At 35.6% G+C, this 22548-nt stretch overlaps 2 protein-coding genes across 4 annotated transcripts in view; one reads left to right on the forward strand and one right to left on the reverse strand.

The window, feature by feature from the left end:
- Positions 1–22548, reverse strand: part of ITGB8 (integrin subunit beta 8) — a 78570-nt gene that overhangs the window by 23485 nt on the left and 32537 nt on the right. For 2 of the 3 annotated variants that reach the window (XM_032401966.1, XM_032401964.1), the window contains exons 3-6: positions 21036–21207; positions 10998–11244; positions 9310–9475; positions 8558–8716 (exon numbers count right to left, since the gene is read on the reverse strand). In XM_032401966.1, coding sequence (XP_032257857.1) covers positions 8558–8716; positions 9310–9475; positions 10998–11244; positions 21036–21207 — 744 coding nt within the window. Of the gene's footprint in view, positions 1–8557; positions 8717–9309; positions 9476–10997; positions 11245–11673; positions 11830–21035; positions 21208–22548 lie in introns of those variants that run through there. The other variant, XM_032401967.1, reaches the window with a different exon arrangement.
- Positions 1279–22548, forward strand: part of MACC1 (MET transcriptional regulator MACC1) — a 224356-nt gene continuing 203086 nt past the window's right edge. Inside the window, exons 1-2 of the mRNA XM_032401963.1 lie at positions 1279–2294; positions 8900–9038. Coding sequence (XP_032257854.1) covers positions 8993–9038 — 46 coding nt within the window. The 5' untranslated portion in view covers positions 1279–2294; positions 8900–8992. The remainder of the gene's footprint in view (positions 2295–8899; positions 9039–22548) is intronic.

Consider the following 22548-nt stretch of genomic DNA (forward strand, 5'->3'; position numbering starts at 1 on the left):
ATCTCTCAACTTATCAGTATACTTAACCTTTTGGTCATGTGATATATTATAAATCTGTTTTACTTTGATAGAACTTACGCACAGCCAACTGTGACATTCTTTCTGTTAATGAGAAAGCTGGGGAAGAGTAGGAGAACGGGTATACAATTTAGTAAATATGAGAAATCAGCCAACTATGGACTGGTATCTAAAGTTATATAGTTAGACATGGTACTTGATATTTTATCCTTCTATAAATGCTCTTCCAGAAATTAAAGTGATCTCAAATAACAACTTCATAACTAGACACTTCTAGGAGGGATGATGTCAAACTTCACCCACAGTGGTCCTCACCTGTTCACTGTTGCTTAGTTGCATTAGCTAAGTTGCAAATTAGGATCAGGTGACTGAGCCTAATTAGTATCATGTGATTCAAGTTCAAATAACTAGTTTTTACTCCTCCTTTCACCCTCCAATGCTAATTGTGTTTTCTTTAAGGGGAAATTTTGCTAAACCATCTTGGTTAACATTTCTGTATTTTGGCAAACTCTGTGAACTTAGTAAAAGAGCTAATTTAACTAGACTTTCCCGTATAGCCTAAGTTCTGAGACCCACATATTAAACTTACATACATAGATATAAGATATAGCCTTGGGTTTAAAAATACTATCACTCACATGAGTAACTGCTAGGATCTGATTATCTGTGCCCTCCTCTCCAAATTCACATGTTGAAATCCTAACCTCCAAGGTGATGGTGTTAGGAAGTGGGCCTTTGGGAGATGATTAGATCATGAAGGTGGAGTCCTCATGAATGGGATTAGTGCCCTTACGAAAGAGGGCCAGTGGAGAAAGCCACCTTGCCCCTTCCACCACGTGAGGTGGTGAAAACATTACAGCTAGAAGGTATCTTGTATGAACTAGAAAGGAGGCTCTCACCAGATCCCGAATCTGCCAGTGCCTTGATCTTAGACTTAGCAAACTCTAGAACTGTAAGGAATAAATTTTTATTGTTTATAAGTCACACAGTTTAAGGAGTTTTGTTACAGCAGCCTGAATGGACTAAGATAGTAACCATAACAAATATGTTTTATTTCTATATAATCTATTATTGTTCTGGTAGAAACAAATCAAATTTCCATGAACTTCATTTAATGTGATATGAAACTAATTTATGAAGAGGTTAAAGAAGTATTACCACATGGATTTGCATAAGAAAAATTCTGCCCAGGGCAATTCTTAATATAATTTTAAAGTAATAGAAAATCAATTCCCAAAATATAAATTCTGCCAGATAAATTCTTATGCCTTGCTCCTAATACTATGTATACTCTTAAAATAGATTTATGACAGTTTCCATAATGCTAGTAAATTAAAGAGAACAAGTCAAGGATGGGTAAATCTAGTTGTACTGGGAATATTTTTTTAATGGCAACAACTACTTTTGAAATATTTTTGTTTTGACAAAAAAATAATCAGTTTGCCAAGCATTCCCCCTTAATTTTAACAACCATATTTTAAGGAAAATTTAATCCATATGTTTTTTAACTAGTTTATACTTAACTCACATAAAATCAATATTTAAAGAACAGTCCAAAATGTAAGCAGCTTTTGGAGCCTTCTTAATCTCTTTCCCCTTTTCAAAAACAGGAAGTCACGTTGACGAAAAGTACACAAAATTTAAATCTAAAAAGTTCTAGTTTGGTCAGAAGCTCATTAAGAAGGTCAATTGGATTTTTAAATTTAAAAGAACACATTTTTTTTTTTTTAAACCTGAGAAAGAAATCTGTTTTAAGAGAAAATTCCAGCCACTTTGAGGCAGATTTGTTAAAATTACAAATGTTTAACAGATGTTTTAATAAACCACTGTTGACAGGAGAACTGTGGATTAATGGCCATTTATGAAGCCCCTTCCCCTTTCCTCCATGAAGCATATTATCTTTTAAATGTTTTATCTTTTGTGTCTTGCATCTCACTAGCAGAACGCGCCCTCTCCGCCAGCTGTCCTATTCCGGTGACGTCACTCCTTTTCATCTCTAACTCCCCCTCTGTCTAACCCATTACATATTGTTTCTCTAAACTCTGAAAATAATTAACAGAGATAACAGGCATTTCAGGGGCAAAAGGGAGAAGGGAAAGCAATGTGCCAAGACAGCTGCTAAGTATTTAAGGGCAAGAGGATTCCTTTCACATTTTTCTTATTCACCAACACCTTCGCGGTGACTTGTGGGAAATAGCTTCTAAATGTCAGAAGGGAAGAGGAGGTAAGAAGGACTCACTGGGAGCAACTGCAGTTAAAGAGAGAATCGTGTAAAGGTATATGAGAGAATTTTAATAATGTGCATAAATAGGGACCAAAAGAAGAAGTGTTTAAGATTCTCTTCATAAAACAACCTCATAGTAAAAATTTTTATAAGCTAATAGAGAATATGATTGAACTGAAACATGTCATTTAATGGGAACATTCTATATAAATATTTTCATCATGTTTGGTTTTTACTGTGTCACTTTTGCAAACCATATTTTTTTTCAGAGTTCATTTTCAGAGTCACTATAAAAGCAGTGCCAGCCCAGGTGTTTCTATGTGCAACCTCTGCTTTCAACTTAAAGGAAAAAAATAAACTAAATATTGTTGGCAGAGATCATTCCCTGCCTATTTTTCTTTGAGCATGAGAAACCTTCGAATTAAGTCTATTCTAAAGTTATTATTGAAGTCATTACTGTTGTTACGGCATTTACAATTTAAAACAGTTAAAAGAGCAATAAGCTGAAATCAGGCATTTTGTTAGTTTTTAAAGTTGTAACAATATTTTTAAAAACTCAACTGCACCTGGACTTGAAACACGACTTAAAACTTTCTAGGTGCATTCTACCTAGTTGACATTTCCTTTACTTTTCTGATTGTGCATGTTAATAAAACTCAGTGGTGCTTAGTGAAAGACATTTCTCTAAACTGGCCTTATCTCTTTAATTAATTTTAGAAGTTATGTTTTATGTAGTGTTAAGCGGAGAAAAAAAAGTAAATAAGGTGAAAAGTATTATTATATGCTTTAGGTGAGCCATATTAGAATTACTGTTATTATTCTCATAATTACAAATCAGTGATTTCCATGAAACTAAATAAATACTAATTCCCTTAAAAGGATGGTTTTGGTTTAGATGGCCTCTCCATTTGACTTTAGCTATTGTGCTGTTAAACCTCAGTCTGTGACAAAAGGTAGTAGATTTGGGGGTTAGTCTAGATTTGTTTTTCATTAGATATAGGATTCAGTATCATGCAAAATTAGGACTACTGTATAAACTTGGGCTTAAGAAGTACATTTTTAAGTGTTCAAAACATTTAGAATAATAATTATTTTGGGAAGACTTCAGAGCTGAATATGTTTAAAGCTATTTTTTTAAATGACTCTTAATTTAGCTTTCCTTCAGTGTCACCAAAATCACTTGCATTCACTGGCTTTCTGAAAAGCAGCCGGTACTCAGTCAGTATGAAAACTGTGGCGTAGGGGGCAAGCTGGAGCTCTGAGAATCAAGTCCCGGGCAAGATGTTTACCCTTCCTCTCCACTTCATCCATCCTGGATGGCTATGATGATGCTGACTCTGTCAAGTTGATAGGGAGAGTTAATGAGCTACGATATGTGGAGGGTCCAGCACATCGTCTAATTCAGGGTCAGTAGTAATAAATGGAAGCAGCCAGCGCAGCATCAGATTAAAGCACAGCAATGGATTCTGGTATTGGATAGCTTAGGTGTGGATCTTGACTGATATTTGTATTATCTCAGTGACCGTGCGTAAATGAATCTGAGGTCTCTAAGTTTCAGCTTCCTTATTTATAACATGGGTTATGGTGAAGACTAAATGAGATAACATAAACAATATGCTCAGTACCGTGTTAGTGCAAAATAAGTGCTAAATGAATTAACATTTTTATTAATATGTGTCTGAGACAAAGGAGGTGAGAAGCAGAAAAAAAGACATTTAACACTTTCTGAAGTTATTTCTAAGTTATTTCTTAGTTATAGAGCAGCAAAAATGATTAACAAGTCTTTTTACTAAAAGATTAAAATTGTCACCTTACATGGAATACTGTCTAATAACATTAATTATAAATGAGTCTCCCAGACATTTGAAAATGTCAGAAATAACCCTTTCAGAAAAAAAGGAACACAAATATAATAACTTTAACTTTTGTTAATTCAGCAGTGTTATGGATTAAATTAGTCAAGTATCCTCTCAGGCTCCCTTTCTTCATCTGCAGTTCTGGAAAAACTGAATATAATTCCAAGTAGTTGAGATACATGGTAAAAAAGAAGGCTTCCTACAGAAGTTGAATGTCCGACTCTTGATTTCTGCTCAGGTCATGATCTCAGGGTTGTGAGATCCAGCCCTGCCTTGGGCTTGGACCTGAGCATGGAGTCTGCTTAAGATTCTCTCTCTCCCTCTCCCTCTCCCCCTCCCCCCTCTCATGTGGGCTGCTGGGCTCACTGGCTTGCACTCTCCTCTCTCTCTCAAAAAGAAAAAAAAAAAGAAGGCGGCTTCCTAAATGTCTTACTGTAAGTTAGTAACATGTTAAACATAGTTATATGAGAAGTCACAAAGCAGAATATTGACTGTTTTTTACCCATCAGGAAGCAAAACTCTTTAGTAATGCCTAATAAACCTTCTGCAATTCAGCTTCCATCCTCTAAGGTGGTGACCAATTCAGCAGCTAGTATATCCAAATGAGCTGTAGGGGAGGGAATGAACTATGAGGCCAGCAGTAAGGGAAATCTGAGGAGTTATATGATAGGAGGGGTGAAGAATCCCTGACCATAATATGATGAGGCACAAAAAAAGGCTGAGTCCAAAAAGAAACACCAAAGCTAAGCTACTAAATTTGTTTAGGAGTATGGTAGGATGTTGCCTATTTGCATGTCTCTATCCAGAACAGAGTCACAGCGACCTTTGAAAATCCATTAATAAGGGTTCATTGCATGACTGGTGTGCCTCTTCCAAATATTTGCTCCTTGGCTCCCTTTCACCGTTACTAGAGACCTTTGTATTATTCTTGGCTTCCGCCAAGGATGGGGTGAATGTTGTAAGGAAGGCTCTGAGGGAGGTTGAGAATCACCTCCCTCAGGGGAGACAGGTTGAAATTCCAGACCCTCAGTATTAATAACCTTCTTCTACACTATTAATGATTTTTATACTAATATCTACTGTATTAGAAAGAATTCCATTATTTTAAGCTGCCATTATTACTGGATAAATTATAAAACTATATTACTACTCAAATTTTCATTCTGGAACTTGGAGAAAAAGCAGTGGAAAATGTAATTTATTCAATAGTATAACATTATTTTCCAATGGCCATATACTAATACATAATAATGTGTAAAGAGAAACTATTTTAAATTACATCTTATTTATTCATGTGAACCAAATTATGTGCTTTATGTCTTCCATAATAAGTAAGACTGCAACCAGGAAATTAGAGCAGAAATTATGCCAAGGACTTCAGCACTCTATCTCTTGTACTTTTCCCTTGAGACATTGTGGCAAAGATTTTAATGTAAGATTGAACTGGATTGAGCCCCAGCTCTGCTGCTTATTAACTTTTTAGCTCTCTGTCCTTAGTAAACTTACTTAAGGACTTCTACTCTCAGTTTTTCTGTTTTGTTTTGTTTTGTTTTTAAGGATAATTATGACCACCCTACAGAGTTGCTGTGAAGATAAATTCGATAGTGTATGCAGTGTTTTCTTTCTTTCTTTCTTTTTTTTTTTTAAGATTTTATTTATTTATTTGACAGAGAGAGACACAGCGAGAGAGGGAACACAAGCAGGGGGAGTGGGAGAGGGAGAAGCAGGCCTCCCGCTGAGCAGGGAGCCTGATGCGGGGCTCGATCCCAGGACCCTGGGATCATGACCTGAGCGGAAGGCAGACACTTAACGACTGAGCCACCCAGGCGCCCCTATGCAGTGTTTTCTATAGTGGTTTCAGTTAATAAAGGTAGTTGTTATTATTCTGGAATTCACATTGACCCTCATGAAATAGCTATGTGTACAAATAGTAGAACTCTGGCCCATGTAATTTAGTCACGTAAAAGGTCTTTTATCAGTTATTTCCTTTTATAAATAAAACAACCAGAGTCTTAGACCAAAAAGCTCAGATAGCATTCGACATTACTGGTATTGGCTGCTGGAGATAAAGCTGGGAAGCGAAGTGTTTGATTGCTTGTCTAACTTATACCTTCTTAAATTCCTCTATAATGGCCAAATAGGAGATCATTTTAAAATAAGCAGGTAAATGTGCTTAGAGTCAGGTTCAGGGTAGCTTTGGATATAGGAAGTTTCAGAGCAGTAGCACATCTTGCAGATATAAATGCATAGTCCAGGGATCAATCAAAATGCTTCAACTTCTTTTGTTTTAGGGCAGTATCCCTGGAAATGAAGGGAATGAGAATTCTTAGGAAGAGGATCCCTTAAAACAAAGACCTGGGATAAATGAGATACAAATATTCTTCTAAGGTGTTAACAAACACACTGCTCCTTGGTTTACTCAATAAACATCAGTGACATGTGGAAGTTTCATTCTTTCAAGTGGGTGGAACAATGTTCAAGAAGGTTAATGAAGTTCATGATAGATTGTCCAAATTCCTGATGTCATAAGAGCCCAAACGCTGTGTAAAATTCTACCAGAATTATAATTTATTTCCATAAGGTTATATGGCATGGCCTATGTCTAAAATTATGAGAACATTTCTTTGCCATAAGGAATCTTTCCTAGAGTACAACAGTACCCTCTAAAATACAGTTATAAAGACATGATTTCAGGGACTTGGCAAAAATTCAAAAGGATAATGCACTGCAATTTGAGAAAATGTGATTATTATTTTTTCTATAAAAAAAAAAAAGCTTCTCCTTGTCTCACAATAGAATAGTTCCTCTTGACTCCTCCACTCCCTGGTAAATAATTAGAACTCTATCTCAATTTAAAAAGGTTAAAAAAAAAGGAAGGAAAGATAAGAAATGACTAAATTAAAGTGGGTGGGTCTACCAAAGTGAAATGTGGCTGAATAGAAGAGAATTAGCAAAGGGAAAGACTGTTGGAATAATTCCAATTCCCAAAATTTAAAAATCAAACTCCAGTTACCTTTTAAAATCTTTAAATTTTGAGGCTGCTATCAAGAGGCTAAACCAACCAAAGGTTGAATTTGTTCTATGCAGTAACACACTTGTTCCTCTAGATTTGCAGTAAGTCTGGTAAAATGTCCCAGATTAAGTAAATTTAAACTCTTTAAACTTGACTCATGGAACCACACAAATTTCAGCACAATGTATATGCTTCTAATATTGCAATTCCCAAACTGGGCATGAGGTGCCTTGGTGCCCTTGTACAGCCACCAGAGTGCCCTGAAATATCGTTAATTGTTAAAGTGATAATTTGGCATCTGTCAGGTAGCCATGAACTCCTAGCTGGAGGTAGTTTGCGGTTTTAAGATTACATTTGGCCCTGTTCCTTTGGATGACATCATATCTTTGCAAAACTGGGCAGCATGAAAATCAATGTGGAACAGGAAATGAGTGTGGTGATGTCCAGTCTGATTCTAATGCTTGGGAAGTTCCTATTAGTAAGTTCATTACTAAGAATGACATATATATACACATATATGTATTTTTTTGATGATTCATGTATATTATTTTTTAACTGGTTACTCTGTTCTTAATAGTTAAGTTACTTGGACCTAACTAGTTAATAACAGAACTGTCAGATTTTTTTTTTTTTGCATATGAAAACCAGAGGAAAAAATTATTTAGACACTAAGGTACCAAGATCTGAGAAAGTTTGAAAGATTTTGTCCTAACATTCTGTATAAATAGTTTCCATCAGAAATAATTGATGCTTTATACAGTTGATCTTCCGCACATAAAGTTATAGCTAATGCTGGGAAAGACGTGGTTTCTAGGCGATTGTATTAAGTATATGATTCAGAACTGAAGCTAACCCTCAGGAAGCAATCCAGATATCCACTGATATAAAAAAAGAGCCCCTAAATATAGATAAGCTTCAGAGGGAAGGAGTGAGGTCCAGAATATTGACAGCTGGCCTTGTTTTTACTCTTTTTTTTTCTTAGTCTCTATTTAGTTCTACCTATTATACTGTGAGGATTCTTCAGGCCAAATATCCTTTTCTTACCAATTCTTAGTATGTTTTTAGATACCAACTCTGCAGAACTAAAATGTATGTGTGTGTGTATGTGTGTGTGTGTGTGTGTGTGTGTGTGTGTATATGTGTATATATATATATTTGCTTTTAAAGTTCTTCACTTGCATAAAAAGTAAGCTCTTGTATCACTTTCATTTTGACCTTTTTAGCATATCAGAGAGTTAGCTACTAGATGTTGTTAAAGTGTTTTAGCCTTATATCAATCAGCATTTATAGATTGCGTTATTCCATAACTTCTCTCTCATGGTTTATCCTGACTCTGTATCATGCTTGTTTAGGTAATTCCTTTGTACAAAAACAGCTGAATTGCCAATTTAAACTTACACTTTAGCCAAAAGAGTCATAATGACTAAGAAGCTTTTGCTACATTACCATGCTTGTCGATCTGACGTAGATGTTGTTTTTCAGATGGCAGTTTCCGTCATTTGGCACCACTATGCCTGCCAATTTGCTATCAAGAGCAAGATGAGATGTCTGATCTGTCATCACCAGCAGCAATCTTTTAGCTTCTTTTCGCCATCCAATATGACTCTTAAAATAAACATGTAATTAGATCTTGTACAATAACATAGATCTGTACTGTGGTCTTTATCTCAAGAAACACTAAGTTCGAGTTTAACAAACATTAAGTCAGGCTGGAATGAAGTGCATAAATACAATGCTGTTTCCTAAATAGCACTGACTTTTATTTGTATATCCTCTGTTTTACCACAGCCGTTTGACTGCACCAACTCCCAGCTAGAGATCTCTGGTGTTTCCCCAGAGGAAGAACAAGCCAAGTTAACGAAGTGCAGAGCACCCAACACAATGTGGGTAGAAAAACAGGCTATTTCAGGCTCTTCCTTGGAAAGTGGTGAGTGAAAAGAGTACTCTTTTGGAAAAGATTTTCCAAGTGCATAAGTTATTTTTTCCCTTTCATATTTTCCTATTTATAACCCTCTTCCAATTTAGCCCCTCTGTCCTGAACACATACCAAAATGAATAACATGGGTGAGGAATAAGCATTAGAAGAATGTATTCTTCTATATTATGTTTTCACTCTATAAATTAAAGAGAAAATAAAAATCTTAAATTCTAGAGAATTTTGCATCTGAGCAAAAACTCGATAATGGGAAACTTCTTACCTCACAGACAGCGGCCTGAAGCATGGCATCAAAACCTCCTTCAGGTGTATCTATATTTCCAGAGATCTTTTGTCTGTGAACCGCTTTTTCAAACTCAGTAATGTTCTCTGTCAAAGATAGCACATGGATGTATCCATGAGGAGGCATGCAGTCTAAATTGTAGTCACTATATGGGAAAAGAAGAAATGCAAATTCTGTTTTGCTATGCTTCATTCAAAGATTCAAAATACTATTCACAGTTAAATTGTGTGGTTTGGTGTAAGAAAAGAATATACATATATAAAAATAAACATATAAGTATATAAGATATAAATATATATAAAATATAAACATATTTATATATTTTATATTTATATATTAAATATTTATGTTTATATAAACATAAATATATATATATTTTTTTGCCAAGGTAATTTTATTAGAGAAAATCTGTACTTTATAAAATCAGAGAAAAGTTCAATATTGGTGGATATTTCTTTGCAAGTAGGAAATAGGAATATAATGGTTTGGTGTCCAAAAACTAAAGAAGATTAAGCATGTTTAATATAGGACTTAATAAAAGGACATAATAAAAGAGCTTTTATTATGCTAATATACATGGTTAATTTTTAAGAGGAGGTAAGAATTTGCAGTGATTTCCTATCGTATTTGACCATGGGACAGCTGAAAAACACTTTTGGGGAACTGTTTTTAGGAATTTAGTGAAAATATTATACTACTGCTGGATATTTAAAAATATTGTGCTAACTTTTTAAAGCGTTGCTTGGTGTGAAGTTATTGATGAACAATCAGAGTTTATTAAAATTGTTTTGAGACTGCCATGATGTCCCAAGAAGTGAGAATCATTCCTCAGGCACATGCATGCTTAGGGAGAAGGAACATGAAGCTCCATGAGGAGATGTATTCATTCCAACAGTTAGCAGAGCTGTTTTGGTAGATGAGAGTGTGTACTGTAAAGTGATCTTGGCAATTCATGGAAGTAGGAAAGAAGATGATGTTAAAATGAAATGTTATATTAAGGAAGAACTGAACACATTTCTCTCTGAGAACTCAACAGGTTAATTAAGATACTGTCTGAGAAACTTGTATTTTTAAGGTTAGTTCTTGTTTCATAGTGCAGCATATGCTCTTTAGAATCAGACTTTCAAAATGATAAGAAAAGGGGCTCTTTCCAGAAATCAGACAAATTCTCCTCTTTCCGACTACCCTTCATGTCCTAGCTGAACTTTCTTTGAAGTCACATCTTAGGCAACATAATTATAAACATAATCACTACAGAGTAATGTAAAGATAGTTGCAGTACTGGCAATGTTAAGTATTTTAAATTTGACAAACCTTAATTTAACAAATTTGGAGCCATCAAAAAGGACACATACAGAATTCTCAAAAAGGTATTTATATGCATGGTGGCCTGAATATTGGGGGTTTATCCAAAATTACTAATATTACTTGTGGGTTTTTGGTGATGAAACTGAGTGATATTTGAAAAAAACAAAATAAAAAATCCAAGCTACACATAATCTCATAAGTTTTCAGATAGGAACATACCTCCTCTCCAAATATTTTCATTTCTCACTTAATAAAACAAAAATATAAAATTTAGTGAGTCCTTTATATAAAAACAAAGAGAGATTTTATAAGAAAAAATTTAATTTGGTATTATGAAGTCCACATCAACCCCTAGATACCTGCATTGATTATGAATCCTTTCTGGGTGGATGCTAATGTATGGTGAAACTGTTTTATCAACATAGGAGCCAAATCCAAGGCGGAAATCACGGGAAAAATATGCCATTTTTCTAGATAAATCATTTCCAACGGAATTTAATTTTTCAATATTATTGTGCATTGATGCCGAGACATCAACCAGATAATAAAGATCCACAGGGTATTTCTTCAGAGGATGAATTTTCAGCATAAAATTAGCTTCAGCTTCTGGTTCAAAGAAAGACAGACATTATGTAGTATTCATTTTAAACATCTCAGGACAAGCTCTCAATAAATCAGTCACATTTTATATACAGAACAACTAGCACAAATTTGTGCATAATGAATGAAGTTAGGAATATCCTGGAATAATTTTAAGGCAATTTGAAAACCATGTCAGTTTATTAGTTTCCAACTTCTACAATGCATTTCTCACAATTCTGTGGTGCAGACAGTGATAATAACAAATGGACCAGCTCAATATAAATGTAATAGAGAATATATTTATCACCATATGAACCCGTACTTCCCTTAGTATCTAGGAAAAGACAGCACAATATAGCAAGCAGCGTTCTATCTCAAGAGTAGGTGACTGTCGTGGTTTGAAAGAGGTTTTTGGTTTGAAGAAAAGTAGAAAGGCATCTTAAGAAAAGTTACCTCTTGTTGGATGAAGGTACGAATTCATCCTTTTGGGTTAAGGCATATTTACATATGTGAAGTGAAAACTCTGGTACTGAGTAGTAGGTTAACCTATCCAGGATATGTAGTACTTCATAATGAATTAGATGATGAGATCCTTCCCAACAGTTAGTCCTGAGAAGGAATGAGACAGCGGTCTAAAGAATTGTACCCAGCACTGCCACACTGGGGACCTGGGCAATGTAGGGAACAGCATTTGTCTAACACATAGTGGGTACTTGATAGACGTATGTTGAAGAGGGATCATGGAAGCAAAGGAACTAGACAAGAAGAGAGGGTCACCATGAGGAGAAATGTGGGAGCTTCCCAACAACTGTGTACAATACCATTTTATTTAGTTCTCTGTCCATTATCATTTGATAGCTATTACAGTATCACTGACTGAATCCCTTATGCTGTGCCTTTTATTCCCATGACTTATTCCTTCCATAATTGGAAACCAGTAAGTATATGGTAAGCAGTCATCTCTTTAAATATGGGCAATTTGTGAATTTTACTTTTTTAAATAAAGTAAATGCTTTCTAAGTCATTATTTGTCAGTGGAGAGTAATTTGAGTAGAACAATTTTTTTTTAATGAACACCAATTTGTATGTACAATTGATAGCCTGATCTACTCATCAGAAGAATCCTCTAATTTATCAAGTCATATTTTAAGTCTTAATATGCTCAAGAATAGCAATATTTTCTTTTAAGTTATTTTACAAATCAAATGTGTTTAAACCAGTTACAGAATGTATTCAAAATAAGGTTTATCTGGTATGTAATAATAATTATGGAAGAAATTACTCCTTCCTAATTTGCCTGTATATGCTGGAAACCTCTTTATTGTAACACTCTTAGTTTTTTGGCCCAAGAGTTTGGGAGGAGAAATTGGAAGATGTGAAAGCCACCCAGCCCACTCTCTCACTCCTTTCCTTTACGAGCTGGGCTGCCTCCAAAGAGCATATATTCGGCTCTGCTTTTCCAGTGTCTGGTAAAAAGGCCTGTCCCTGTGGAAGTGTCTTGTACTTTGGGTGGAGAAGTTCAATTCAGGAGAAGGTCAGAATCTAGACAGAGCCAGATTGATAAGAAATAGAAATGGAGCATAATTGGGGAGTGTGGTTCATGTGTTTTAATGTGTGGATCAGCTTCTTCTTCTTCTTCTTTACAAATTGTTTTTTTTTTTTTTTTTTAAAGATTTTTATTTATTTATTTGAGAGAGAGAGAATGAGAGAGAGCAAGTACATGAGAGGGGGGAGGGTCAGAGGGAGAAGCAGACTCCCTGCCGAGCAGGGAGCCCGATGTGGGACTCGATCCAGGGACTCCAGGATCATGACCTGAGCCGAAGGCAGTCGCTTAACCAACTGAGCCACCCAGGCGCCCCTACAAATTGTTTTTTAAATGTTGACTTGGGTACAAGGCTGAAGATCTAAGGCACGGGCCACATGGTGTTTTCATCTTGGTGATCATTATCGTTTATGGTGGCTCTGCCTAAGGATGAATTGCTGTGTGTTTTCATGGAGTTATTGAAAAATACACTAGATGGTATATTGTCCAGGTTGTTATAAAGTTGCTGGTTATCTTCGCCAACAGAAACTGCAAAGGCACAGTCCTTAGAGGACTAAGATATTCAGAGAGGTCCAACCAAATGTTAGCCCTACAAGGGCCCTCAGCACACACTAGCTGCTCTTAGCCTTGCAAGCAAATCCCCGTCTCACTGGCCTCAGCAAAGAAGATGGCTGTAAGGAAGCCTGCTAAACGATCAGGGTTGGAGGGTTTAGGCTGCGGTAGCTTGATTTTGAATTATACAGATGCTGGTCTCAGATATGTACCTGGGTCATTGGAAGACCTCAGCATGGGCTGAGGCCTCAGTAAGACAAAATTTTAATAAAGGGGAAAAGGGATTCCTTCCATACACAGGCCTTTTAGTCATTGCTGGAGAAAATGATAATTACCACTTCTAAACTGCAAGGCATTTGACGCGCCTCGGTGGCGAAGTTGGTTGAGCATCCAACTCTTGATTTCAGCTCAGGTAGTGACCTCAGGGTGGTGAGATGGAGCCCTGAGTCTGGCTCCATGCTCAGAGGGAGTCTGCTTGAGATTCTCTGTCCCTTCTCCCATGGCCCCTCCCCCCTCTAAAATAAATGAATAAATCTTTTAAAAAATAATAAACTGCAAGGCATTTAAAGTTCCCATAAAGTTCTAACTTTAAGTCATCAGCTCAATGTAGGCAGCCCTAGATAGGCTGATCTCAAACCCCACTTTGCTTGTTAGGGAGGAAGCCAAGCTTGGATTGCGGTGTTTTGCCCATGAGCTTGAGATAGTCCACGTATGCTTTCAAGCTGGCTCTTGATGGTTTCATTATATATGAAGAAGAAACCTTCTCAGAGGCAGTAGAAATACCTTTTTATGGGAACATGGATACTGTGTCCCCAGATAAAATCTCCATTCAGTTCATACTGGGGTGCCAACAACACAGGGCTCAAAAGGCAGATGACATTAATGTGATTTTGAATATATTGGATGAGAAAGAAACACATGTAAAAATAAGACTTAGTATCTGTGAGGTTATCAATGTAGGCAGCAGTGTCATAAATACTACTCTGAGAGCAGATTCCTTTAGTGTCTATTTAAAATATTTACTCCAGTATTTGGTACACAGTAAATATATATGTGTTAGTAATTATCGCTTAGTAATACCATTAGTATTACTAAACATCATTAGCATAAGAACTATTCATTTATCTCTGAAGCTTCTGGGTTCAGTACAGGCATAGCCACTCATAAGTGTGTTTAACTAAACTACATTTGAAGCACATTTTGATACATCACTTCAAAAGCTCCCCATATTTTAACCTTAGTGAGAAGCTCATTATCTATGAATTATTTCCTACAGAGTAGGAAAAACTTAGTTTCTCTGTTTGAGAGGAAAGAGTGTCACCTGGCCCCAAAATGTTTATGCCACGATTTATATTATCTCCAAGAAAGCTTCATTCTTATACCTTTTGAGATTCTAAAGGCTCAGATCCTTTTTTCCATCAATCCACTTCAAAGGGAAGTGGGTCTGTGACATAGAATAAGAAAGAGGACTTGGAGGAAAGCTGAGACCTACTTAGAACTTTCGCCAGTATTGGTTTGAATAGCCCAAAGAACTGAAAGTAGTTAGAATGAGTTTAAAATCACTGAAATAATGGTGTGAACATCTCTGAAGACTTGGCTACAACCATGACTGGACATTAAGAAAAGATAACTAAAAATGTTCTGCATAAGATGAAATTGAAAAACCATAAGAAAGTGTGGAAAACTGGTAGGAAGAAAGAACAGCCAGATTCTGTTCATTGTACTTGGGTCGGGGAAGGAGAAGGCCCAAAAATGAGATGGGTTTGAAACATCGAGGCACAGACTCCAGCACATTTCTGAATTTCTGTGGGGTACAAAATGAGTATGTGCCAGGGGTGGAGGGGAAAGGATGCGTGATATCTGTATTTTTCTGGTTTTTAAAAAAATTTTGAATTTAGGAAGAATACCTGAAAAATCTTACATTTTAAGTTAAGCTACACTAAATTAAAGGGAATTCTTTTGTTACAATATTAAAATGAATTGAGTTTGGAAGATTTTCTTAAATTAGTGAGCTATAGATTACACTAATCTTTATTGTATTACTTCTGAAGCAGAATTGGAGAATTTCTTTCTCTCTTCTATCTTCCTAAAGATTTCATTTCAGTGTTCTCAGGGAATATCAAGTAGGATCAGTAGCTTCTTTCTGTTATTTTTCCATAAGATTGATAGGTAAAAATAAGAAAAAAATGTGTATTTTAAGAAGTAAAAAGTGAAAGAAAATATCACTTTTAAATCTCATTTTAAATATATAAAATAGGGGCGCCTGGGTGTCTCAGTCATTAGGCGTCCACCTTTGGCTCAGGTCGTGATCCCGGGGTCCTGGGATCGAGCCCCACATTGGGCTCCCTGCTCCGCAGGAAGCCTGCTTCTCCCTCTCCCACTCCCCCTGCTTGTGTTCCCTCTCTCGCTGTGTCTCTCTCTGTCAAATAAATAAAAAAAAATCTTAAAAAAAATAAATATATAATAGAGTTCTACTAACATTCTTTAAAAAGTTTAATCAGTATCCATGAAAAAAATTTTAAATTCTTAATAGATGCTACATTGAAGGTAATGAATTTTTATAAGAAGTGATTATAAATAAATCACATCGAAATCAATATTAGAGAATAAATGCATTTTATACTTAGGTATGCATGGTATGTGTCATGGTAGAAAGGACTTTTATATTATGAGGAGTGATGGTTCTATATATCTGGAGTTGGTAAAATGTAACTTTATATATTATGCCTCAAAGCTGGCACATCTTTGATGCCATGTGTAGTTTTTAGATGAACTTATTAACTATAACTTAATAAGCATTTGTTATATATGCATATTATAAAATATAGTTCTGTCATGGCTACATTGGAAAGATGACTTAAACACATTAGATAATTACACTAATTTGCATACAGAAATTCAAATAGTAGTGGGAAACTGAATAAAATCAAGCACCGTAGGGACTGACATAGATCTTAAGCATTTCTCTTTTCCCTCTCCCACTCCCCGTACTTCCTTCACTTACCATCACTTACCACCTTATGTTGAAGTCTCCCACATCTTTATCCAACCTGGATCTCTGGCTGAACTGCAGCCTCATATATAATAAATAAGTCACCACCCCAATTTAAAATGTCTCAGTTTGAACTCAGTACCACACCTTCTACAGAGCGCAGCCACCTCTCTTACCTTGTTGCTTGAGCCACAGCCCAAGTGTCCCTGTGCTCATTGACAACAACCCCCGGGGATGCTACCTCCCATTACCCCTCGTGTCGCTCCACTTCTCCCCTGCCTCATTACCATTCTGTCAGTGCTTATCTATAGCACTGAAACAGCCAACTTCTGAACTGTTAATTTTTAGTCTCAGGAGGATTCAACCACCATTATATCTACAAAAAGGAACAAACTAAATTCATTTAAGTATATAAATTTAAAGGTAACACACCAATAAAAAAGAAATGCACCCTTGTAAGTTTCAAATCCCAAGTGTTTAAAAAAGAGCAAGACATTTTGAAAGGATATAGTTACATTTATTAGAGGCAAATAATATACGATAAGCTTCATGTATAAGCTACTGAAAAGTAATGTTAAGGGGCGCCTGGGTGGCTCATTCAGTTAGCATCTGCTTTCAGCTCAGGTCAGGATCCCAGGGTCCTGAGATTGAGCCCTGCGGGGCTCTCCGCTCCACTCAGGGGGCAGAAAGCCTGTTTTTCTCCCTCTCCCTCTATCTACCTGCCGCTCCCGCTGCTTGTGCTCTCTCTCTCTCTCAAATAAATACATAAAATCTTTAAAATAAAAGGTAATGTTTAGTTAGAAAAATAGGAAAGTTTGTATGGAGAGGCATATCACACACAAAAAAGAGAACTAAGATGGTTAATAAGCTTAGGAATCTTCCTAGTAGTAGGAAAAAAGGCAAAAGAAACAGGTAACAGTAGTTACACTTAAAAAACTGAAGAGATTGAAAAGAATGAGAAGGCAAGGTTGACTCATGAAAGCCTTAATCGGACATCCATTCTTCCTGTGAATAACCTGATCATATACATTAAAAACCTAAGTAAATTTGTATATATCTGACCTAGTAAATCTATTTATAAGAATGTATCCTAAATGAATATGCTATTGTATATAAAGATACGTGCATAACAAGTATCACTGAAGGTTTTAAAAAACTTCATTCAGGTTGGATTGGGATTGACTTACATTTATTTGTTCACTTGGATTTTGTTACATTTATAGAGTATGTTTATAGAAAACTGTCACTGTTATAAGTATTGTCTTCCTAATCAGGAACATAAAATTCTTCTGCACTTTTTCATATCTTCTTCAAGGTTGCACAGTGGATCTTATACATTTTTTAAAACACTTTATCCCTAGACAGTTTACATTTTAGGTTGCTGCTATGAATTGATCCTTTTTTTCATTATATTTAATATTACATAGGAAATTCATTGATTTGAATATTTTAAAAAACAACCTGCCTTACTTATTTATCTTTTTTTTTTTTTTTAAGATTTTATTTATTTGACAGACAGAGAGACAGCGAGAGAGGGAACACAAGCAGGGGGAATGAGAGAGGGAGAAGCAGGCTTCCCGTGGAGCAGGGAGCCCAAAGCAGGGCTCGATCCCAGGACTCTGAGATCATGACCCGAGCGGAAGGCAGTTGCTCAACCAACTGAGCCACCCAGGCGCACCTCTATTTATTTATTTTTAAAAATATGTATACCTTGTTTATATAACGATGGCTGAGGAATTTATTTTTTATTTTTTATTTTTTTAAAAGTAAGCTCTAGGCCCGATGTGGGGCTCAAATTCATGACCCTGAGATCAAGAGTCTCATGCTTTACGGATTGAGCCAGCCAGGTGCCCCTGTTTTTTATTTTTAATTTTAAAAGTTAATTTTAGTTGATTTGCTTGGATTTACCAGAGACATATAATGATAATTTTGCTTTATCTTTTCAAGATGTTTGTAACTTGTATTTAGCTTTTTAGTCTAACTGCTTTTTTTTTTTTTTAAAGATTTTTTATTTATTTATTTAGAAAGAGAGAATGAGAGGGAGAGAGAGAGCACATGAGAGGGGGGGAGGGTCAGAGGGAGAAGCAGACTCCCCGCCGAGCAGGGAGCCCGATGCGGGACTCGATCCAGGGACTCCAGGATCATGACCTGAGCCGAAGGCAGTCGCTTAACCAACTGAGCCACCCAGGCGCCCTAACTGCTTTTATATAAAACTTCCAGAAGGATTTTAATACATATTAAAGAACTATTCTTCAGTTTTGGTTTTGGCAGAATGGACACTAAATTTTACTGTATGATTTTTCAGTGTCTGTTGAGATAATATATATTTTTTCCTTTTGGCATTATTTTTCTTATCACATATGATTTAATGTGATTTCCTAAAATGTTGAGGATTTGATCCTAGGGTTATGCTCACCTTGTACAGATTGGGGAGCTTCTAGGCCTCCTCTAAAAACTAATGGAAGAGTCTATGCAGCATCGGGATAATGCATTTCTTAATGTTTGGGTGAACATGAAATCATTTCTTCCCAAGAAAACATTAAGTACACAATGTGGGTTTTTCTTTTACAATGCTCTTAATTTCTTTTATTTTTATTAAGTTTCTTAGGGATCTCCCTCTTCTTGAGCAATATTAGTCATATGTATTTTCCTTAAAATTATGTATATTATCAATATTTATGCATTTTACCATAGATTTTTATGCTTAATATTTTCGTAGTCTTTTTTTCTTTAATATTTGTTTCTTTGGTTATAACTGGGTTACTTTTTTCTTCTTTTCTTAATCAGCTTTGACAACAATTTATCTATTTTTATTGGAGTTTGCAAAGAACCAACTCTTGGAATTATACATTAATTTTACCCTTTTATTTCTAGTTTGCATTTTATAATTCTTTTCTTAACTTATGAATTCCTTTCTCTTGTTTTCCTTATAGCTGTTTTCTTTTTGTTGCTCCTATATCTTAATTTGGATGCTTAGTTAATTTTTGCTCATTCTTTAATAATAAAAGCACTTAAAGCTTTTAATTTTCCTGGGAGCAACTTTAATCACATCCCATATATTTTGATGTGTGTTGTTATTGTAATTATTAAATAGTCTATGACTAGAGTTTTGATTTATTCTTGGAGACAGACTTTATTTAGGAAAAGCTTTTCTTAGTTTGTTATTTAATATTTGTTTATCCTCTTATATTGATTTCAAAAGTTATTGCATAGTGTACAGTGATATTGACCTATAAAAAGTTTCACTTTTTGGGATTAAGTTTTCTTGTTTAAGATATGATTAATATCTAAAAATATTCCATGGCCTTTGAAAATATTATTTTATATATCAAGTGCTATGGACTCAATTGTTTTCCCTCCGAACTTATGTGTTGAAGCCCTAACCCATAATGCATAATGTGATGGTGTTTGAAGATGGGGCCTTTGGGGGATAATTAGGTTTAGATGAGTTCAGGAGGGTGGGGCCCTCATGATGAGATTAGTGCCCTTATGAGAAGGGATACCACAGAGCTCTTTCTCTGTCCCCCCCCCCTTCCTTCTCCCCCCCCCCCCCCCCCGCTCTGGGTGTGTCTCTCTCTCCCTCTCCAGGTACCAAATCAGCCAGTACCTTGATCTTAAACTTTCTAGCTTCCAGGACTGTGAGAAAATAAATTTCTGTTGTTTAAGCCACCTATTGTACAGTATTTTGTTATGGTAGCAATAGAGGATAGTGAATGGCATAATCTTACCAATCTAATTTCTTTCATTTTTGTGTATCCCTTTCCAAATGTTGCTTATATATATCCACACTGGGCTGTTTTATATGGTGAAGAGCATAGTTTTAATTGGAAGCTGGGAATATGTCTAAAGCCAAGAAAGAAATAGACTTTGTTTTTCTGGTAATCTAAGAATCTGGAAGAAATAGCTCAGCTTTGGAATAGGGAGGTCATGTGTCAATAATGGTTATTAAAAAATTTAATGACAGGACAAGACCACCCAGAATGAAATAATGGGAGACTTGAAAGAAATTGCATACTGCTGAAAACTAAATGCATCTAATTGACTGATGCATACCTGTGTACCTGAACTTATCTTGCCATGTGTAGTTTGTACCCTGGGATTCTCTAGCACCAGAGGAAACTGAATAATTTCCAGTGGCCTACTACATGTGCCAAACTGTGGAATACAATGTGATAAAATGGCAAGTACAAGAGAAGTATAGGAGGAGAAATATGTGTTAATCTCAGGGGCCACCACAAAGTAGGTCAAGCTAATTATGATAATTATGAATTGTAGTTTTGTGTTTCAAAGTTTATCACACAGGCTCTAAGGGCTTAGCTTAATTTACAGCTCTTACTACTTAATCAACTAATCAAGTCAACAAATACTTATGGAGTGCTTACTACAAGCCAGCACTCTGTGAGGCTTTGGAGAAGCAGTGGAATAAAACAAGTTCTCTTTCTTCCAGAGCTGGCAATGGAATAGGAACACAATTACACTACAATGTGATCAAGTCTGGAAACACGTAATTATAATATAGTGTGGTCAGGTTTGCAGAGAGTGTCCGAGGCCACACAGCTAGCTAGCTATAGGCACAAGAAAGAGCAAAATTCTGACTTCTTGATTCTGAGCCCACTGTTATTTCTACTACAATAATAGTGCCTTCCACAAAATATTAAATATGAGCAAATAAAGCTAAATGTAATTTCAAGTCAGAATCATCATAGATTTATTTGAAAATCATCAAACCTGGACGCAGCTGGATCAACACTTCTCCTGGCGTCACCTGGGTATTAATTTCATTTTCCCTTGGTATTACATGCACAGATGGGTATTCTATTGAGTCAGTCGAACAGCCTTTGCTTATTAAATTGGAAATAATATCACAACGTTCATTCCTTGATCCACCTGAAATAAAATCCTGTTTAAAAGAAGGAAAATCACTGACGTTTTTAGTGCATATCATCTCAGTTATAATCAAAGAAAACCACACAGCAAATATTGCAAAGAAGCCATCTTCCAATATTGCACAGATTATGCAACTATTCAAAATAGCTGCATGTTTCCAATAAGAAAACTAGTAAATTTGTCTTAACTAAAGCTTTAATTCCTAAATTTTATTTAAAAAGAAGAAAATGAACATTAAAGAGGAGATTTAAACCAAGGACTTTAAATATTATTAACTGATCACTGTAAAATTATACCAACTTAATTCTTTCTAAATATTTTATGTTGGAAAGGCTGCTTCAAAAGAAAATTTATTCAAAATAGGCCATTCAGTCATTCCAAATGTAAGTTTCAGTTCTCAAAGAACCCAGCTAGTATGTTTATTATATATTATTATATTTGGAATATAAAGCGAGCCCTCAGGAGTCACATGCCTAATAAGGTATTAAAAATAAAAAAAAATAAAAAAGAATTGGAAATCTATATTGTTTAGACCATAAAATCTCCCAACTTCTTAGACACACAATAGCCTGTAAATAATTTAATAAACCAAGGAAGATGTTCATAATGAGGCTGGAAGATACAAGATTGCAGCTAAAATTCTCCTGATTTTGAAACTGAATCTAGAACTTTTATTACCATAGCATTGGTTAGTTGTCATTCAATAGCCATACAATAAACTTGGAATTAGTGGGGCAAGCTTAAAATTTAATTTATCATGACCGAGTAAAATTTGGTATTTTTATTTTTCTTGTAACCAATCAGGTTTTTCCCTAAGAACAGGAAATGTATCGAAGTATAGAAATATGTTTTATTATATATAAGGTTGGCCTGAATTATTTGGAATATTTGCTTACACATTAGCTGGATATTTGCTTAGTGATCTTCCTGGCAGTGGCTATTCTGATCTGGGATTCCGTCATTCCTCCTTTAGTTCAGCTGATTCAGGGAATTGGGTTTCCAACTAATCATTTAATCAAAGAATACAGATTGAATACTTACTCAGGGATAGTAGTTTGTTAGGTGCTGAGGATACAGAATGGAATAAGACAGACTCCCTCCCTGTCATCAAGGAGTTAACGGACCATTGGTGAATTCAGCCATTAAGCAAGTAAAGGTAATTATTATGGATGTTAAATTTAGGGGAAACACAGAATTTCATAGGGTTATGGAAGAAGGAGATTATATCAAGTTCAATATTAGTTGGAGTATTAGATCACTAATTATGAATAGGAACATCTGTAGCACTGGTGAGTATTAGATGGGATGGTGGTAGGCAATATAAAAACATTCATACAAGGATTTTAATTTAATT

The sequence above is a fragment of the Phoca vitulina genome, unplaced genomic scaffold (genome assembly GCF_004348235.1).
Source record: "Phoca vitulina isolate PV1807 unplaced genomic scaffold, GSC_HSeal_1.0 scaffold4, whole genome shotgun sequence".
NCBI lineage: Eukaryota > Metazoa > Chordata > Mammalia > Carnivora > Phocidae > Phoca > Phoca vitulina.